Source organism: Octopus bimaculoides, chromosome 14, assembly GCF_046866305.1.
Source record: "Octopus bimaculoides isolate indiv1 chromosome 14, ASM4686630v1, whole genome shotgun sequence".
NCBI classification, from domain to species: Eukaryota; Metazoa; Mollusca; class Cephalopoda; order Octopoda; family Octopodidae; genus Octopus; species Octopus bimaculoides.
The window spans coordinates 59,055,454-59,077,953 of NC_142941.1; the positions used below are offsets into that span (position 1 = coordinate 59,055,454).

Genomic DNA, 22,500 nt, shown 5'->3' on the forward strand with positions numbered 1-22,500 from the left:
ATTATTTGATCCTGTGTGATGACCATGCATTTATTTCGTATTAATATATATTTGTCTGTCTGTGTCTCTATCAAATACATACATACAAGTTTATTAGAATTTGCATGGTCACTGCATTTGTCCCCCCCCCCCCACATATCGATACAAGTTTAGTTATTAGATTCTGAATGATGACCATGCATTTATTTGGTGTAAATGTATCTGTTTGTATGTCTCTCTGTGTATGTGTGTGTGTGTATGTATATTTCCATCCATCGATCCATCCATCCATTTGTTGATCTATCTATTTATCCATCCATCTATTTATCCATCCATCTATTTATCCATCCATCTATTTATCCATCCATCTATTTATCCATCCATCTATTTATCCATCCATCTATTTATCCATCAATCTATCTATTTATCCATCAATCTATCTATTTATCCATCAATCTATCTATTTATCCATCTATCTATTTATCCATCTATCTATTTATCCATCTATCTATTTATCCATCTATCTATTTATCCATCTATCTATTTATCCATCTATCTATTTATCCATCTATCTATTTATCCATCTATCTATTTATCCATCTATCTATTTATCCATCTATCTATTTATCCATCTATCTATTTATCCATCAATCTATTTATCCATCCATTTATTTATCCATCTATCTATTTACCTAAAGTAAATTAAAAGTACACAGTGGCAAGTGGGATTAAAGTTACATAGCAGTATGTACAAGTGGGGAGACGGGAAGCTAACTAAATTATTCTTTCCATCGAGCGACCATCACCATCATCATCACCACTTAACATCTGTTTTCCATGGATTGTTTGTCTGATGCAGATGACAATTGTCATTTTTTTGGATTCTGAATTTTACTCTCCCTCTCTTTTTCACTCTCTCAATCTTCCTATTTCACTCTCTTCCTTTATGCTCTTAGTCTCTCTAATTCACTCTAATCTTTTACTCTCTCTATTTTACTCTTCCTATACTCTCTGTCTCCCTATTTCACCCTCCTCCTTCTCCTCCTCCATTCTCTTAGTCTCTCTGTTTTACTCACTCACTCACTCAAAGCTCCAACTCTCTCATGTTTTTTTTTGCTTCTCTTTTTTCAGTTTTTGACTGCAAAGTTATTCCTGGCAATCGTTGCATCAGCAATGGGATCCTTCATGTTTGGTTATGGCAGTGGCGTCATAAATTCTCCACAAGTAGTAAGTCAATTCAAACACAGTCATTTCCTATGTCATTTCACCGCCACCGCCACCACCACCGCCGTCACCACCACCACCACCATTGTAAGGACGTCAAGGACATTGCAAAAATACTGTGTGTTGTGTTCTTGAGCAAGACACTTTATTTCACGTTGCTCCAGTTCACTCAGCTGTAGAAATGAGTTGTGACGTCACTGGTGCCAAGCTGTATTGACCTTTGCCTTTCTCTTGGTAGCATCAGTGGTGTGGAGAGGGGAGACTGGTATGCATGCATGGGCGACTGCTGGTGATCCTTAATAAAAAAAAAAAGAACAATCTTGCCCTCACGTATGCCTTGGAGCGTAACCTTCAAGTGGCAATCCCCTATTGTACTCTTTTGCCTCAACTTTCTCTTTCTTCCTGTTTCTTGAGTAACGCTGCGATGGACTGGTGTCCTGTCCAACTGGGGGGAACACATACGCCATAGAAACCGGGAAACTGGGCCCATGATACTGGCTAGGCTTTAAAAGGGTGCATAAATAAATAAATTATATATATATATATATATATATAAATATAAATATAAATACATGAGGGAGTACTGAGAAGTTCTTGACTTTGAGTGTGTTGCTAAAGGCTTGGTTGGAGGCCCAAACTTCTGAGTTCTTTTACAGGGTTTAGAAAAACTGATGAACCGCTGCAATGAGTGTGTGAATCTGAGAGCAGAATATGTTGAATAAAATCATAATTAACTGATCCTCCTTGTATTTTCTTTCACTCAAAGCCAGGAACTTTTAAGCACCTCTTCGTATATGTTTTTGAATTCTTTTTCAAAGCCAAAACAATGTATGTCATAAAAAAATTTAATTATACAGATTGATGGTCAGTAATTTTATTTGGTATTTCAATATTTCAGAGTTAGGGCATTTTCTTCATGAAATCTACAGAGAAAAGGCATTGTTTGCTGACTTCACTGTGAGCTCTGAAGTGTGTGTGTATGTACACATGTGTACTTGAATACACACGTTTGTGTGTGTGTATGTATGTATGTGAACATGCGCTTGCATGTATATGTGTGTATGTATATCTATGTCTCACATTTAAAGAATAATCAACCTAATCTACAGAAATCAATTTGTCTTTTATTATAGCTTGTGAAGGATTTCATCAATGCTACAGTTCTAGGTAGATCTGGTGAACCCATTAAGCACTCACACTTGAACAATTACTGGTCATTGATAGTGGCAATCTTCGCTGTTGGAGGTATGATTGGTGGACTTTCTGCTGGTGTCTGGGCTGACTTTTTTGGAAGGTAAATCTTAAAGCTCTCTCTTAGCATTTAATCTATTCAGCTTTTTACATGGCACCATCATTGGTGCTTTTTATGTGGTACCATCACCAGAGCTTTTTACATGGTACCATCACCAGTGCTTTTTACATGGTACCATCACCAGTGCTTTTTACATGGCACCATCACCAGTGCTTTTTACATGGCACCATCACCAGTGCTTTTAATGTGGTACCATCACCAGAGCTTTTTACATGGTACCATCACCAGAGCTTTTTACATGGTACCATCACCAGTGCTTTTTACGTGGTACCATCACCAGAGCTTTTTACATGGTACCATCACCAGAGCTTTTTACATGGTACCATCACCAGTGCTTTTTATGTGGTACCATCACCAGTGCTTTTTATGTGGTACCATCACCAATGCCTTTTATATGGCACCGTCACCAGAGCTTTTTACATGGTACCATCACCAGTTCTTTGTACATGGTACCATCACCAGTTCTTTGTACATGGTACCATCACCAGTTCTTTGTACATGGTACCATCACCAGTTCTTTGTACATGGTACCATCACCAGTTCTTTTTACATGGCACCATTACCAATGCCTTTTACATGGCACCATCACCAAATTTGGGGTTACACCCACTTGTATTGCCCCCTCGTAGTCCACTTGTTGCTCCTACTCATACTGCCCACTTTAAGTACCCTCTCATAGTATCCACTTGTAATAAACAACAACAATAAATGCTCATTTAAAAATAAGAAGTTCAGCTGGATAATTCTTTTAACTTTTTTCTTTTCTTTTTTCTTTATTAGTTTTTCATTTTATATTTATTTTGTTTTAAAAGAAAGCGAGGAATCATGCTGAATTGTCCAATTGGTGTTCTTGGTTCTGTATTAATTGTACTTTGCAAAACATGCAAATCTTTCGAGATGATTATTGTTGGTCGGTTGGTTCTGGGACTCAATTGTGGTAAGTCCTCTGCTTTCTCTGTAAAGCTTTCATTTTCAAAACTCTTTGCTAAGCCTTCTTCCGATGATTATTTTTCTTATCTCTTCTTTACATTTAAACAAACAATTTGAAGACTTTTCATTCATTCTTTTACGTGTTTTAGTCTTTCCTTTTTCTTTCACTCTCCTTTTGTCTTCTTCCATGTTCTTTATCTTTTTGCAACTTGTCCTCATAATCCTCACACACAACATTCATTCCCACGTGTGCAGGGCCCACTTTTGTGTCTAATAGTTTCCCCCACATAACAACCACTTGAAATGCCCACTCATAGTACCTACTAGTACCCACATTGCCCTCTCATAGTACCCACTCATAGTGCCCACTTGTAATTCCCACTAATAGCTTCCTATAATAGTTCCCACTCATATTGCTTGTTTGTAGTTTCCACTCATAATGCCCACTCACATAGCACCCACTGTTGTATCCAGTAACTCCCACTCATAACACCCACTTGCAGCGTCCACTCATAGTGCCCTCTTGTAGTCCACTTGTGCTCCTACTCATACTGCCCCCTTGTAGTACCCTCTCATAGTATCCACTTGTAGTGCACGCTTGTACCTCCCACTTATAGCAACCACTCATGACACCCACTCATAACTCCCACTCATTGTGCTCCCTCACAGCTCCCCCTTGTAATGCTCATTCATAGCTCTCACCCATAGAGCCTTCTTGTAACTCCCTCTTATATTGACAGAAATATTGAAAAACAAGTAATATAAATGAAATTATAATTTTAATTTCCTATTCAGATATCTAACTTACAAAATTTATTTATCTCCTAAAGCTTCTTATTCCATTGATATTTTGTTTCTGCATTGAAGGTCTAACCACAGTCCTCACTCCAATGTATTTGTCGGAAATTGCCCCAGCCAATATCCGAGGAGCACTGGGTGTTGTGCACCAGCTGAGTATAACTCTTGGGATCTTCATATCACAAGTATTAAGTTTTCCTGAACTCATGGGTACTGAATCCTCATGGCCCATATTACTTGGTAAGTAATGCCCTTTGATCTAAGCCAAAAGGCCACATGTGTGTGTTTGTATGTATGTACCCTTGCATGATGGCTGTAAATGGATATCATCAACTTTCATACATGTATCTTTTACTTTGATTATCCAGGTCTGACGTTCATTCCAGCTGCCATACAGTTACCGCTTTTGATATTTTGTCCAGAAAGTCCTCGTTTTCTGCTTATTTCTAGAAATGAAGAGACTCGATCCAGAGAAGGTAACTATTACATTCTTACTGCATAAAAAAATGTATGCATACATTTACACACATACATGCACACATACATGCACACATACATGCACACATACATGAACACATACATGCACATACACATGCACACATACATGCATGCATACATGCATGGATACATACATATGAGCATGTCTAGTATGCAACTATATGCATGAGAATACATACATAAAACATACAAATCTGCACATGCATACATACATACATGCAAACAAACACCTACCTACCTACCTACCTACCTACCTACCTTGCTTGCTCGTTCGCTCGCTTTTGAAATTCCAATGAAGGAACTGCAGAATGTTTTCTGTGTTAGAAATCATCTTCTTTTCATAGAAAGAAGTCAAATAGTTAAATAAATGCTCACACTTATATATACACACACACACATCACCACCACCACCACCACCACCACCACCACTTTCATTATTGCTACCACCAACACCACCACCATCATTGTTCATTGCTTTTCTTTTGCAGTGCTTATGGAGTTACGTGGCAGTTTCGATGTGGAGTTAGACATTGAAGACATGAAACGTGAACAAAGGATGTGTGAATCAGAGCCCAAGGTATGTATGTGTGTGTCATCATCATCATCATCGTCATCACCATCATCACTTAATATCCGTTGTCCATGCTGGCATGGGTTGGATGATGTGACCAAGAGCTGGCAAGCTGGGGGGGGGGGGGGGGCTACACCAGTTGGACGGTTAGCTGGCAAGCTGGGGAGCTGCACCAGACTCCAATCTGATTTGGCATGGTTTCTACAGCTGGACGCCCTTCCTAACGCCTACCATTTTACAGAGTGTGCTCGGTGCTTTTACATGGCACTGCACATGTGCTTTTATATGATGCCACACTTTTACATGGTGCCACATGGGTGCTTTTACGTGGCACAGCCATGAGTGATTTACACCACCAGAAGGATCAGTCTTAACACTTCTGCCACAGGCTATGGATCTTCTTGAGTACGGTCAGGTGCTGGGTATCTCAGTCCTTTGTCATCTTGCCCAAGATGTGTGTGTTCATGTGATGCATGTTATGTATGTTATGTAATGTATGTATGCATTTATTTATTTTAAACGATGATGAATTATGTATATATATATATATCGGAGGATTGTTTCCTAGCATGAAACCTTGGCTTGTTAGATGTTAAATAGCTTGATCTAATAATCCTTTCTACCATAGGTACAAGGCCTGAAAGTTTGCGGGAGGGGGCTACTGAATTACATCAACCCTAGTACGCCACTGGTACCTATTTTATCGACCTCCAAGAGGACAAAAGTTCTAATATACACATATCCACATCAGCACTTCACACATGTTGCTCACACACATGCATTACACATGCCAGTACATACATATTCACATGCATGCATATCAAACTATCTCACTCACTCACTCACTCAGACCCACCCACTCACTCACTCACTCCTTACTCACCCACTCAATCACCCATTCACTCACTCTCTCACTCACTCACTGCCTCTCTCTCTCTCTTTCCTTCCTAAGATCAGTATCTGGGAGCTCATGTTCAAGTCAGAACTCCGTCGGCCACTCATTATCGGAATGGTGATGCAACTCTCTCAACAGTGCAGCGGGATTCTTGCCGTAAGTAGACAGCTTAATCTTCTGTGTTCTGTGTGTATTTTGCATAGGGTTTGTAAGTGCACGTGTGTGGGTGTATCGGGAAGTGCATTCATTATCAGAGCCTTGTTTGAATTTTAGCAGGGATTTGCCTCTGTACTTATTAAGCCTAGAACAGGAAGGGACATAACTCAGTACAAGAAGATACTTTGTTCAACCAAAAACTTAAATCTATTTCTTAATCCACCTCCACACCACTGATCATAGCCTTCTCTCACTGGTGAATAATATCACCTGGTAGAATTATCATGTCTTCATTAATAATTTTTCATGTAGCTCTGTCGTTAAGAGGCCTGCTTCTCAATCATGCTGTCTTGGTTTCAATCCTACTTTATGGCAGGCATCTTGGGCAAGTGTCTTCATACTAGAGCACCAGGCTGACCAAAGCCTTTTGAGCAGAATTGGACAGAAATCAAAAGAATCTCGTGTGTGTGTGTGTGTGTGTGTGTGTGTGTGTGTGCGTGTGCGTGTGCGTGTGTGCGTGCGCGCGCGTGTGCGCGCGTGTGTGTGTGCGTGTGTGTGTGTGCGCGTGTGTGCGCGTGTGTGCGTGTGTGTGTGCGCGCGCAAATGTTGTTGTGTGGCAAGAAGTTTGCTTCCCAACCACATGGTTCCGAGTTCAGTACTCCTGCATGGCACCTTGGGCCCAACCAAAATCTTGTGAGTGGATTTAATAGAGGGAAACTTCACCTTGTATGTTTTATCATTTTTAATTGTCAGAAATTACAAAATGACTCAAGGGCCAAGAATTTCAAGCATGGGCACTTGTCAAACTGGTTTCAAATTAAGGGCCTTTCATGTGTGTGTGTACACATACATATGCACACACACACACACACATGCACGCAGAATTCATATATCTTATTCTATATACACACTCATGTTTTGATTTGATTTTTCCCTTTTGTATTAACAATATATACAGAGTGGCCCAAAAGTCACAAAGGTGTTAATAATTCATTTATGTTGTTTTAAATTTTCGATAACTTAGCACTACATACAGTACATACACATATGATGTGTGTGTGTGTGTGTGTGTGTGTGTGTGTGTGTGTGTACAGATTAGGAGTGAAGAACCCCATTTTGTGAATTACAAACAAAAAAATATAATTAAAATAAATTTATTTGTTAAACTTTAGACCCTTCTGTGACTTTTGGGCCACTGTGTATATATATTTATGTATATATCTGTTTATCTAAATTTAGACAGTCTTAAAGAGTTGTTATATAATCCAATAGATTATAAATACTTTTGCCTTACACACACTCTCTCTCTCTCTCTCTCTCTCTCTCTTCCCCTCCCTTCTCTTTGTCTTATTGTTTTTAGAAAAAAATGTTTATTTAAATTTTATTTTATTTTTCTCTTTGCATCATTCCCTCATCACCACCACCACAACCATTATCAACAATGCAATCGCTCCCACAATTACCTACTCGCCCTCCAACACCACCACCACCAACAACAACAACAACAACTCAATTACTCCCCACACGACCCTGACAACCGCTACCACCTCCACCACCAACATCTCAATCACTTCTTCCGCAACTACTACCTCGATCACCACCACCACCTACATCATCACTACCAACAACAAAATCACTTCCACCACCATACCACTACATGATGACCACCCCTCCTAACCTGCCACAACTACCTCGCATCCTATATCACCTCACCATCACCACCACCGCAACTACCACCACCACCTCATCTATGTCACCCCACACTACCATCACCACCATCATTACCATCCTCTCACCAATCATCATCATCATCATTACCATCATCATCCACAGGTCTTGTATTATTCTCATTCGCTGTTCACCTTGACCGGAATGAGTGACACCACAGCCAACCACGCCGACAGTTCTATTGGAGCCGTTCTGGTGGTGATGACCTTCATCAGCATCCCTCTCATGGAATCGACCGGCCGTCGTGCACTACACCTCATTGGTTTAATGGGCATGTTTATACTCAGCATTTTCTTGACCATCTCTCTGGTGCTTTCTGTAAGTTTTCCTTCTTGATAATTTTGTTATCCGCATTTTTAATACTCCATTTTCCTTTATATACACACACACATACACACACACATACACATATATACACACATATATAGCAGAGGTGATTCCTGGTCATGTGCATCACTTGAGCTCTTCACAGATTTCATATAAGACGCATACTTTCTCAAAGAATTTCACGTTTTTCCCCCTTGTTTCTAGCCCCAAATGGCTTATTTTTTTTTATATCTAGCACTGTCTTTCTTCATTTCCAAGTAAAAATAAAGTAAAAATAAAGTGACCCTGCAAAAAAAAAAATTGATCTTTATGCACAGACGCACAGAATAACAGCAGTCAAATAACGACAGCTGAGTGCACAGCAAACATCAGGGATCTGACTGTCGCCTGTACTGTTGACAAGAGGTGCCAATTAGTCTTTTACACCTACCAGACTCGTTCATATTAGCCAGATCTAATCAGTTGGCCCCCTCTTCCAAAATTTCGGTGCCTAGAGTAGAAAAGAATATTTGAAAATCAGAAATATCTGTGAAGCTGGTTTAAGTCTTTAAAAATTTTTGTGCATTTTCAACTTCTTTTTTCTATATTTTTACCCGTGTGGAATGGAATAACTTTATTCTCTCTCTCTCTTTCTCTCTCTCTCTCTCTCTCTCTCTCTCTCTCTCTCTTTCTCTCTCTCTCTCTCTCTCTCTCTCTCTCTCTCTCTCTCTCTCTCTCTCTCTCTCTCTCTCTCTCTCTCTCTCTGTATGTATGTATGTATGTATGTATGTATGTATGTATTAATATATATGTATTGATAGAAATGGCAAGACAACAAAAGAATGAGAGAGACTTCGATATTATGTAAATAGAGGAATATATCAGTAAACATTATCTGTGACAATCATTCGGTAGCCAGTTTTATCATGGTGTTTCATCATGGCTACCGAATAATTTTATCAGGGGTTTTATTATGGCTACCAAATAATTGTCTGAGGATTATGAATTATATTACATATAAAAATAAGTGGAATAGCCACCAAGGGGGATTCCTAATATGCTAGAAGAAGATGCCAAATTGTCTTCTAGCATATAAGGAATCCACCTTGATGGCTATTCCTGTTATTTATATATGTAGTGTATATATATATGTATATATATATGTATATATATATATATATATATATATATATATATATATATATATATATAATATATATCTTCCTTCCTTTCTTCCTTCCTTCCTCCCTTCCTCTATACATGTGAATGTGTCCTCAAGGATAGAAATGATTTATCGGAAGAGTATTTTTTTCTTGATTATATTTTCTTTGTTCATTGAACATGTTCAATTGATTTAATCATGTTCTTCTCGTTGTTGTTGCTGTTGTCCCTAACAAACATTTTGCTTTTCACAGGACACTTATAATGCAATGCAGGTCGTTAGTATCGTTATTGTGATCCTTTATGTGGCATTTTTCGCTGTTGGACCTGGTAAGTTGGACTTCTTTCTCTCTCTCTCAGCCCACAACACAAGGCCATCTGACTGACTGGCAAACCTTTACTCCTTGATACACTGTAATAACATGCACATCAATGTGCTGTGTTCTCTCTCTTTCTTTCTCTCTTTCTATCTCTTTCTCTCTTTTTGAGACAATATAGCGTGTAGACTTTGTTTGTGACTCAGTTTCTGCCACCAAGCCCTTGGGTGTCTTTAGTGATGTTGTAAAGCATTCAGGCCTGGGTTTTATCTCTATTTGGCCCTGGGCAAATATTACCTTGCTTGGAAACAGGTGAGAGTTGGTGAAAGGAAAGGCATCAGGCTGCAGAAAATCTACTTCAGCGAATTCTGCCCAATTCATGCAAGCATGTTAAAGTGAACTTCAAAAAACATCAATAATAATAATGATGATGATGATGACGATGATGATACACACATAACACTCACACACACACACACACACACACACACATAACACATGTACATGTTACACTAGTGTCAACTAACACAAGAAAGAACACTCAATACTGATAGGTAGATTGTAAAAATTTCTTTTTCATATGAATCACAGCACCTCATCGAAAACCTAGTAAATATATAATAAAGACATTCTGTCAAAGGATATTTGGATTTACCTGTCATGCATGAGGATTTACCGGAGATCTGTATTCTACTTACATTTATTGGTGTCTAATTGCTGAATATTGTTAACCAAATTCTTTTAATACTAAATGCTTTTTTGATATTTGCCAGGATCTTTTAATCCCCCTTTTTTTTTCTTATTATATATATATAAATTAAGTAGAGCAAACTCCAAGCTGTATTCTCTTGAAGCACATCTGTTTACTCTAGTATTACAATCCAATATGTAGTTGCTGTTGATGTATTGATGTGAGGTACATATCAGAATTGAAAATTCTGGAAATATTGGTTTGCAAAGTTATTATGTAACAAAACAGAAAATTGGGAAAATTTTTGCTATTACACATGTTTCATTTGCTAATAGGAATTAGAAAGCTGTACATGTTGGATAAACATGTAAGACATTCCCTGTTAGAAATTCTTCAGAGAGAGAATCAAATTATACACACACGTGTGTGTGTGTGTGTGTGTGTGTGTGTGTGTGTGTGTGTGTGTGTGTATGCATATAGATATGTATCACTCTCTCTCTCTCTTTCTATCTCATTCTATCTATTGTTTCACTTTTATCCCTCTGCATTAGTGTTGTATGTATTTTATTTCTAGGTTCCATACCCTGGTTGATTGTAGCTGAACTATTTTCACAAGGATCTCGATCCTCTGCCATGAGTGTATGTGTGATGATCAATTGGTTAAGCAACTTCCTTAATGGATTTACTTTCCCTTATGTCGAGGTAAGATTTATCTCCCCTTACCTCAAGATGCGGTGGGTTTTCCAAGTTGAAAAACTACAACAGAAAATTGTATTCTTTTCCTTTCCTTTCTAAACTTTGTTTTAGAGTGGCAGCAGTGATGGAAGTTGTGACTAAATTTCTTTAAAAAAATATTTTTACTTTCACTTTTGTTTTTGAGTTTAAATTGTGTTAGTACCAATTTCTTCTAAATAACTAAAAGAATGGAATGCAATGTAGCATTCCCTACGAATTTCTGGCTTTAATAGTGGTGGTAGTGGTAGTAATAGTAGTAGTAAATTCTGCTGAGGTCATCTTTGCCTTTCATCCTTTTGGGGTTGATAAAATAAGTACTAGTTGAGCACTGAGATTGGTGTAATCGATATAACCCACCCCTGAACTTGTTGGCTTTGAGCCAAAATTTGAAACCACTATTATTATTATTATTATTATTATTGGGCACTTGTGCCCATGACATGTGTAAGGATTTTCGAGCGAGATCATTGCCAGTGCTCCTCGACTGGCTCTTGTGCGGGTGGCACATAAAATACACCATTTTGAGCATGGCCATTGCCAGTACCGCCTGACTGGCCTTCGTGCCAGTGGCACGTAAAAGCACCCACTACACTCTTGGAGTGGTTGGCGTTTGGAAGAGCATCCAGCTGTAGAAACTCTGCCAAATCAGATTGGAGCCTGGTGCAGCCATGTGGTTCGCTAGTCCTCAGTCAAATCGTCCAACCCATGCTAGCATGGAAAGCGGACGTTAAACGATGATGATGATGAGTGAGGGAGCAGACTCATTTTTGCCAGCTGAGTGGACTAGAGCAACATGAAATAAAGTGTCTGGCCTCAAGGACACAATGCACCACCAGGAATTGAACTCACAGCTTTACATCTGTGAGTTGATTACCCTAACCACTAAGCCATACACCTTCACATAGCCAGTGTGTATATACTTTAAACAATTCTCATGATTCTTCCATGATGTAAATGATTGAATTTCAACACACGTCCTCACATTCACTCAAATTTCATTCATTTTTGTACTGTGCTGGTATTACTACTTTAATATTTATCTGTTTATGATTTCAGAAAGGACTGAAGCACCTATCCTTCTTACCGTTTACCATTCTGCTTCTGCTGTTTTGGATTTTCACCTACATGTTTCTGCCAGAGACAAAAGACAAGACGTTTCAACAGATTTCAGAAATCTTCTCACAGAAGACATTGAACAGTCAATCGAAATCAGATGGTGTTGCTAAAGAAAATAGTCACTTGGTTGGGTTCCGAAATATGTGAGAGCTTTTGATATACACTCAGGCTCACAAATGGGTATATACATACATATATATATATATATATATATGCAAATCTGTGCTTAAAATACACTCAATGTCAAATAGTACTTTCATATATGTGCATGTCAGCACACGTACATGATTATGTATGATTTCTCGCATATACAAGTGCTCAGACACACACACGTATATATATATATATATATATATATATATATATATATATATATATATACATACACATATTTAGTATATGCTTATGATTGCATATATATAAATGCTTACATGTGTGTATGTATTTACATGTACACACATGCATGCATATCTATAAACGCAGACACATATTAAAATATATATATGAAAATTTATATATTTATATATAAAAACATTTATATATACACACATATATAAACATTTAAACACACACACACACATATACAAACATTAATATAAATAAGTAAACATTGATATATATATATATATATACACATTTATATATATATTTATATATATGTATATAAACATATATACATATACAAATATGTGTGTGTGTGTGTGTGTATATAATCAGTGTGTGTATGTATGTATTTTATATTCAGATGTTTCTCTTCTACTTATTAAAAATGATTAAGTTATTATTAATTGGGGAATTCAGTTCTCTGTATATTTTTGTTATTCTGAGTTTTATTTTGCTAAGGTTAAATCTGCTTAAAGCAAATTGCAACTGATGTTCCCATTTTTTTAATTCCTAAGCTGGGAAATATGACTTGAAATCTGTTATATCTACTTACACAATGTAAAAGTTCGATTAAAAAAAAAAAAAGCAAAACATTGACTATCTACATTAATGAGAGAAAGAATTCAACAAGGGCGGTCCAAGGTTCATCCATATTTTTGAACAGTGCCACCGAATATTCTGATATATATATTGAGAAAATGTTTGCATGTACAATGAATACTTACAAAAGAAAGTTTTTGATTTAATTGGAGTGTAAATCATTATGGTAGAAGTTCATCTGACAATCAATTGCTGAGTATTTTGAAATACAGCAAATTTGAACTCAAAACATGAGTATATATATTTTCTGTTATTCAGAAGTTACTGAGTGACTCAAGGGCAAAGTGTTTCATGCATTGATCCTTGAGTCACTCAGTAACTTTTGCTGATTAGTAATAATAAAAAATATGTATTTGTGTGTGTGTGTGTGTGTGTGTATGTGTGTATGTATGTGTGTATGTGTGTATGTATGTATGTATGTATGTATGCATGTATGTGTAGGTGTGTGTGTATTTGTTCATTTGTTTAACATCCATTTTTCTATGCTAGCATGGATTTAGAGTTTTGCCTCAAGTTAACATTTGTCTTCCAAAAAAAAAAAAAAAAAAAAATTATAGCTCACCCAGTGAGGGTTTCAATGGATAGTTTTCCAGTTGTCTTATATGTTCTATAAAGAACTGGCTGTTGTTTCTGATGTGGTTTTTAAGATTTCAATGAATCAAGTTAACTGTCACATTAAAATATCAATTACGCAACACCTCTATGGGGGATTAATTGATACGGCATCACCAATTAACTTTAAGTAGTTTTGATATTGTCTGCTCTTTCAACTCTCTCAATACTTTTGTTGCTAGACTATCTCATGTATTAACAATGCTGTATTCCTAGTTACATGTATGCCTTATCAGATTGTAAGGAATACTTCTTTGTTCAACTGTCAGCAGTGGTTTATACCAAAGATATCAAGACCAGTGGTTCGGTTGCTTAGTTCTTTGGATGTCTTCAACTCTTGACATGAAACTGTCTTTTTTGTTACATATATGACCACTAACATCCTTTGTATTTTGTCTAGTGTATGTGTGACATATAAAGTTGTGCATTCCAGAGCTGTTTTGACCATGTGATCATGCATTAAATCTATATTAATTGAAATTTGCAGGATTTTATCCACAAATTTCTTTGTATATTTTTACAAAATTAAATATGTATTTTTTATTACATTATATATGATGCGTTATGGGGTTTTTGCATTTACAGTTATAGTTTTAAGCGTGATCTGTTTCTATGCCCACTCTTTTTGATATAAAATTCCCTTTTCTTTTTTTCAACACATTTTGTATATTTTATTTATATCGGTCCTTATAAGATATATTTTTAACTAATTAAAATAGAGATAAATTCACATATTAATGAAAAGAATAAAGTTTAATTGGAAAGAATTAATCTTGTTTAAACAAAATAATTAAAATGTTAATGATCAATTATTTGGTTAACAATTAATTAAATTAGTAAATCGTTTATTGTTATTAATGCATAGAATGCTAATGGCCAGGCATAATTGTGTGTGAATGGTGATATTGTTTCACTTCAAGCTAATACACTAACACTGAAAATGAAGTTACACACATACACACAATGCATATATATGCACATATATACAACACATGCACATGCACACATATTCATGCTTGCTTGCATGTACCCATTCATTTTACTGAATGGAGAGCTTCATTCCAAATGCCAGTAAACTCAGAATAACAAATTGAGCTTTACCGTTGTATAGAGAAATAAACTCTATGTATTGATTATTTTTTTCTCTCTAACATTAACACCAAATTGTGTGCATTTAAAGAAAAAAGGTAAAGTGCAGGAGTAGGAGCAGATTTTACATCTATGTCTATATACTATATGGGTAAGGGTATTATATTTTTATTTCTTGTACATAAAGAGTCTCGTGTTGGTTCATAGTATTGAGTTAAAAATCATGTTGCAGATCACAGATCTCGAAGGAGACTAGGCTGCATTATATAGCAAGAGAAAAGCAAAACAGACAAATGCCTATCACTTATATTGTGTTACCCAAAGTTTATGAATAGGTATTATGGAATGGTTCCACTACAGTAAGCACTGGGCTACTTCATAATTGTCAAGTGTTTTTGTCAAATATAAAATATTGGTGCACTCAGAGATGTACATGAAGATAATTAGATATATATTTGACATTTCTTGTTATCAAGAGAAATATATGTATATATACATATATATATTTGAAAAATGAATAGAAACGGCTTTAACAGGATTGTTGCTCGTTCTGGCTTCTTGGTGTTGAATGGATAAAAGGTAAATGTTGTTCGAGATTGGATGAGGATCTGCTTAGCCATCTCAGAAAAAAAAAAAAAATACTGCAAAATTAAACGCAAGCCTTTCCATGAAATAATGATTATATTTCCTCTAAAGCTAAGCAAATGTAGGTTTTGACTTAGTCTTAATGGCTTAGAGGAAGGGAAGAAGGGTAATGCTTATGAAATATTTTCAGGAGCTTCTTAAACTGCAAGGAAGTTATTATCACAGCAGCAACTTGGTCCAAGTGCTTCGAAGACAACAGGCTCTAACAAAGGGACCTAAGAGCCAGTTGCAGGTGTTAAAATGAATTTAGCATATCTTCTGGTCCGAGGTTTTGGAAGACAACAGGCTCTATTGAAGGGGTTTGTTAAAAAAATGAATTGCAGTCTAAAACCAACTTGCTAGTAGAAAATTAGTATATTTTCTGGTCTAAGGTTTTGAAAGACAAAGGGGGTCTAACAAAGAAACTTAAGGATCAGCTGGGTTTTGTTAAAACGAATTACAGACTAAGACCAGTGTGTTAGTAGAAACTTAGCATATTTCATGGTCTGAATTTTTTGCTTTCTTGCTTAAAATAAACGGATAAGTTTGTAAATTTAAACTTCTCATTCCCTTTGTCTGCATACAACAAAAACGCTTTACTACAAAATATATCAGTATAAATTATGTGAATTATTTATATGTACTGAATAAACTGATATGTAATATATTATTGTTCCTTTTTTTCCTTCTTCATTGAATCATCATTGTATTCATGAATGCACCACTAAGTCCCTTCTCTTTGTTTTCTTTTAATCCTGATTGATGCTTACAAAAGGTTTTCCATACATACATATATACATACACACACGTGCGTACACATATATGAGGGGGTGCTGGAAAGTTCCTGGCTTTAAGAGAAGATTTAGCTGCTATTTCTAGCATGTCAAGCGACTACGTTGAGGCAACAACTGTATTAAGTATGACGTCACTGTTTTTCATCTTAGACCTCCGTTAACGGCTCATAATTTGTGCTCGGATGACTCTTCAAGGGAAGTCATTCTCAAGTGAAAACAAAAGAAAAAAAAATCCATATAAAAGTGTCTAAGAGTTACCTCCCCTACATCGTACTCGAACTTCATTATTCCATTCTTTTATACTTATTATTTGTTTCAGTTATTTGACTGCGGCCATGCTGGAGCACCGCCTTTAGTCGAACAGATCCCCCCCCCCAGGCTTATTCTTTGTAAGCCTAGTACTTATTCTGTCGGTTTTTTTTGCTGAACCGCTAAGTTACGGGGACCTAAACACACCAGCATCGGTGTGAGGATGATGATGATGATAATGATGCTGCTGATGATGATTGATACATGATGTCTAATTTGCCTTTGTATCCTTTATCCGTTCGTTTGTAGTCACTTTCTCAATAAATATTTCATTATTTTATCATAGTCTTAATCTTAATTTTCCTCTCCCTCTCTCTCTCTTTATCTGTCAGTCTGTTTATCTCTTCCTCTTTATCTGTCTTTCTCTCTGTCTGTCTCTCTGTCTTCTCCCTCTTTCTTTCTCTGAAATAAATTCAAAGATGGCCCACCTTTGCGGTTTTTTAACTCTTTAGCACTCAGATTACTCTGTCAAATATAATGTTTATTTATTCACATTGTTTTTAATTAATCATAAATTTTCTTGTAGCTCCAAGATTTTGACAGCGCGATTATTTATTTTTAGAACGACATAGTGAGGTATGTGTGAGAAGCTGGATCTGACCAGTTTGAACAAAAATCGGGTAGAGTATTTGGGCTGGATATGGCCGGTTTGAATGCTAAAGAGTTAATTTTCTAGTTCTAGAAATAGCAGGGACCACGATGGTATAAATAACAGCATGTGAATATTAGATTGGAAAATGCTTTGGGAGAGAAAAAAAAGAAAACGAATGCTTTTTCATATGTATTTTGAGGGGCAGTTCCAAAAGAGAATCAATTCACGTTCTCCTGCAACTCTATAAATGCTTAAGACACAAGCACGCACGCACGCATGCATGCATCCACGCACGTACGCGTACGCGCACACAAGGGTGAGAGAGAGAGAGAGCAAGATAAGGCTTGTGTAAGGACAGATTCGGTCGAACACCGTACAAAATATTTATATTTTTATATATACATATGTGTATGTATGCATATATTTGTATATATATATGTATATATATATATATATATATATATGTATGTATGTGTTCGTAGTTATGTGTAGATGGGTGTGTACGACTGAGGGAGGAGAATGGATCTTAAGATCAGATATTAAAAAAAAAGAACCAGTTTGACCCGCGCTTCCAATTAAGAATATCAGAAAAACGGCAGATTTTATCCACCCTGCATACCACTCTGTTCTGTGTCTGTCTGTTTGTCTGTCTGTCTCTCTCTCTCTCTCTTTCTCTCTCGTTTTGATCTCTGAGCTAATTTATCTATCTATCTATCTATCTATCAGTTTATTTATATGTCTGTACGTGTGTGTGTGTGCGCGCGTGCCCGTGGGGCTCACTGAATTTTTCTGTGTGTGTGTGTGTGTGTGTGTGTGTGTGTGTGTACATGTATGAATGTGCATACTCACACGCACACATATATAACAAACACCTGCACAGGCACGTGGCTCCCTGTACATATCTCTCTCTCTCTATATATATATATATATGTAAATATGTGTATTTGTGTGTCTGTGTTTGTCCCCCACCATTGCTTAACTGGTGTTTGTGTGTTTACGTCCCCGTAACGTAGCGGTTCGGCAAAAGAGACCGATAGAATAAGTACTAGGCTTACAAAGAATAAGTCCTGGGCTCGATTTGTTCAACTAAAGGCGATGCTCCAGCATGGCCGCAGTCAAATAACTGAAACAATAAAAAAAAGAATAAGAGTAATACAAGATGGGCATCGTTGGAACGTCTTTGATTATACGTGCTCGCTCAAAGGGCTGACTTAGTGAATAAACAACTACAACACTAAGCCAGCTCGACCTGTTGGAAATAGCAGCTAAATCGCCTTCAAATCGCAATATAATACTTTGAAAAAGGAAGGACATGTTGGATAATGTGATCTAAGTGTTACTGTTTTAGAAAACAAGGCGGAAATATCTTTTGGTCATTGTTCAGCTCGATCGTTGTTCAGCTGACCAAGGGTTAAACAAGAACAGCGGTAATAAGAGAAATATATTTAGGGAGAAATCACAGAAAAAATAAGGGACACAACGAGAACAACAGCTGTGATAACATCAGCGACAATAACAATAACAGCACGGGCAACAGCAACAACAATAACAATGACAACTCATTTAAAACGAAAATGATGACGACGACGACGATGATGATGGTGCTGGTGTTGGTGGTAGTTATGGTGGTAATGGTGATGATGATGATGATCATGATCATGATGACAACGACGATAATGATGGTGGTGGTGATGATGATGAGGAGGAGGAGGAGGACGTAGGGTGTAGTGGTGATAATGGTCACGATGAACATTAAAGATGGGGGTTTGTGACCACGATGGTAATTGAGACGACGAAGCGAGGTCAATTAGTGCCAAGCACCACCAGCGCCACCACCACCAACGCCGCCGCCGCCGCCGCCGTCACCACCACCACCACCACCGTTTGTCTGTTAAAAGCCGTGACACCATTCCATTTCCACCCCCCTGCCGTATCTTACTAACAAGCAAACCACGCCCAATTGCCCAGTACGGTCACGCCCAATTTTCGAGCAAAATGGACTGGAATGAAAGGTCAGCGGGCCAACTGAGGTCATGTGTCTGTTTTGGTAGAGTATAAGTTTACGCAAAATGTTTTCTCTTCTGTTTATAGATTTGTACGTGGCTGAGTGGAAACAGTGTCGGATAACTTCTTCATTACTAACCAAAAGGTCGATGGTTCGAGTAGCTGCCATGGCCTATTATTGAGTAAATTAATTGCTACATGAGATTATTTTCAACTGTAACGAGAAAAACAACAAAACATAACAGTTATCTTTTCTGCTTTTCGCAGGCACACAAATAAACAAATCTCTGCATGCATGCATACATACATATATGCACGCATACACAAACATTTGTATGTATGCATGGAAATCTGTATATGTATGTATATATATGTGTGTGTGAGTGTGTATACATACATACATAATACATACATATATACATGTATATATATATATATATATATTTGTATGTATATATATGTATGTATATCTCTATATATAAACACGTATATGTACATATATACGTATGTATTTATGTGTGTGTGTATTATTATACACACACACACATATATATAACTATTTGTGTATGTATGTGTGTACATATGTATATGTGTATGTATGTACGTGTGTATGTATATATATATATATGTATGTCTATGCATATGTATGTACGTACATATATATATGTATATATGTGCGTACGTACGTACGTTCGTATGTATGCATGCATGTATGTATGCATGTATGTATGTATGTATGTATGTATGTCCCGTCAGTCTTAAGCAGTTAATGACGCGGAACTTGAGTTATCGGAAATTTAATTAAAATATGAACTCCCCAGACACTTTCCTTCTACCATAGATATACATAATGATTTTCGGCGTCGATGTATTGCTGCTGCTGCTGCTAATACTACTGTTGCTGTTGTTGTGCTTGTTGTTGTGTCTAACCGAAGCGGTGGTGGTGGTGGTGGTGATGTTTCAGTTGGTAATAGTGTTAGCGTTGTTAGTATTGTTGTTATTGTTTTATCTTGGCCATCTCTGATCCAGGATATCCATTTAGCGATAATAATATGGGTTTCAAATTCTGGCACAAGGCCAGCAATTTCGGGAGAGTGGGGAAATCAATTACCTCGACCTCGGTACTCAACTGCTACTTATTTTATCGACCCCGAAAGGATGAAAGTAAAAGTCGACCTCGGTGGAATTTAAACTCAGAACGTAGCGGTCAGACGAAATGCTGCTAAGCATTTTGCTCGGCGTGATAACGATTCAGCCAGCTCGCCGCCATAATATAATAATAATAATAATAATAATAGGAGAGTATTGTAGTTCGCCTGAAGCATTGTGTATTGTTTGTAAAGCATAAAAAGTTTTGAATGGTACAACAATGCACTATAATACCAAAAAATGGACTATATACCTGTTGTAATTTAGTTATCCATAGTCCAATGATATTTTGGAATACAATTCCTTCTTCAGATATTCTTAGATGGAGTCAGTGCATTGTTGTACCATTCAAAACTTTTCATTCTTTACAATAATAATAATAATAGTAATAATAATAATAATAATAATAATAATTTCTTTTATTAGCCATAAGAGCATAGATGAGTGGGACATCACAAGAGCATACAACGATTTGTGTGAGTATTTATATAAAGGATGGGGGGGAAAAAGAAATGGAGAAGACAGTGAAATGCAACGAAAATATACACAGCGTACAAACTCTGTGATAACATGATTGATGCCGTCCTCCTGATACAAGAGAAACTCCAGCTAGGGCTTACCAAGGAACTCTAGTAACCCAGGAGTACTCTGACCACCGAATGTACGAGCTCCTCCTAACTGTTGCTCTCCAATCTACAGGCGCATGCTTAGTGTAGAGTCATTCCCTCTAACGATTTTTGCCACCGTCAGCCATCTTTTTTCAAATTCACTGGGATTTAGCACTTCCCTCTCCACTCTCATTTTCCTTTTCAACTGAAACTTAAAAAAAGTCGATGAGGCCTTGGCCGGAAAGGAAGGTATTGGTTTTCAAAATTTGATACAAAACCAGCAATTTTAGTCGAGAATTACGTCGATTACATCGATCCCAGAGTTCAGCTTGGTACTTACTTTATGGACTCCGAAAGGTTGAAAGGCAGTCGACCTCAACGGAATTTGAACCCAAAAGAGCCGGAAGAAATGTCGCTTAGCATTTTGTCCGACATGCTAACATTTTTACCAGCTTTTTACTGATACTTTGTTGTTTAACCCCAAATCAATCCTTAGACTGTACCATCTTATTTTAAGACAGCGTACCAAAGACTAAATTATCCAATGTACGATTTCATTTTTTAAAGATAGGAATGAGATTTGGCTGTTATTTCTAGCATGTTAAGTGATCATGTAGAGGCTCCCTTGTTGGATGGGATTCGTACGTTGTTTCTATTTGTTTAAACCTTGGACTGCCAGAAGGAGTACACCTATGATCAAAGGCGTTCTAACCGTGATCATCCCTCTTATCTTTTTGCATGTCAAGAAGTATATATGTTATTTTTTGGAAGACGTGTCGGGTGTTTATGAAAGAATTTGTTTGCTATTCCTAGCAAATCGAGCGACTGCGAAGAGGTTCTGTTGTTGTTTAACCCCAGGTCAGCCTTAATTGAGTAGATCTTTGATCAAAAGCATTCCAGCCACCGTAGCCATTCCATCTTCTTGGGCGATCTGGTGTGTCGTTTCTTTAAGATGCCAGCGAGTGATTTGAGGGAGATTTAGCTGCTATTTCTAGTCGTTCAAATGAACACGTAGAGACTTCCCATCCTGTTGGCTCGTTCGAGGCTTTTTTAGTGGTGGTGGTGGTGGTGGTGATGGTGATGGAGATGACGCTAATAGACTAATGATGAGAGTCTCATTAGCGGTGGTGGGCATGGTGATGATGATGGGCGTGCTGGTAATGGTAATGGCGGTATTGCGAAGGCGCGTGGCTTAGTGGGTAGGGCGTTCGGCTCACGGTCGTAAAGCCGTGAGTTCGATTCCCGGTGGTGCCTTGTGTCCTTGAGCAAGACACTTTACTTCACGTTGCTCCGGTTCACTCAGCTGGCAAAAATGAGT

At 37.3% G+C, this 22,500-nt stretch overlaps 1 protein-coding gene across 6 annotated transcripts in view; it reads left to right on the forward strand.

Moving 5' to 3' along the window:
- Positions 1-16,391, forward strand: part of LOC106883557 (solute carrier family 2, facilitated glucose transporter member 1) — a 45,890-nt gene extending 29,499 nt beyond the window's left edge. For all 6 annotated transcript variants that reach the window (XM_089363049.1, XM_014934605.3, XM_014934608.3 and 3 more), the window contains 11 exons: positions 1,111-1,206; positions 2,337-2,497; positions 3,328-3,452; positions 4,313-4,483; positions 4,612-4,719; positions 5,230-5,318; positions 6,265-6,363; positions 8,197-8,409; positions 9,813-9,888; positions 11,141-11,268; positions 12,358-16,391. In XM_089363049.1, the coding sequence (XP_089219175.1) occupies positions 1,111-1,206; positions 2,337-2,497; positions 3,328-3,452; positions 4,313-4,483; positions 4,612-4,719; positions 5,230-5,318; positions 6,265-6,363; positions 8,197-8,409; positions 9,813-9,888; positions 11,141-11,268; positions 12,358-12,564 (1,473 nt within the window). In that variant the 3' untranslated portion in view covers positions 12,565-16,391. The remainder of the gene's footprint in view (positions 1-1,110; positions 1,207-2,336; positions 2,498-3,327; positions 3,453-4,312; positions 4,484-4,611; positions 4,720-5,229; positions 5,319-6,264; positions 6,364-8,196; positions 8,410-9,812; positions 9,889-11,140; positions 11,269-12,357) is intronic.
- Positions 16,392-22,500: the final 6,109 nt, after the last annotated feature.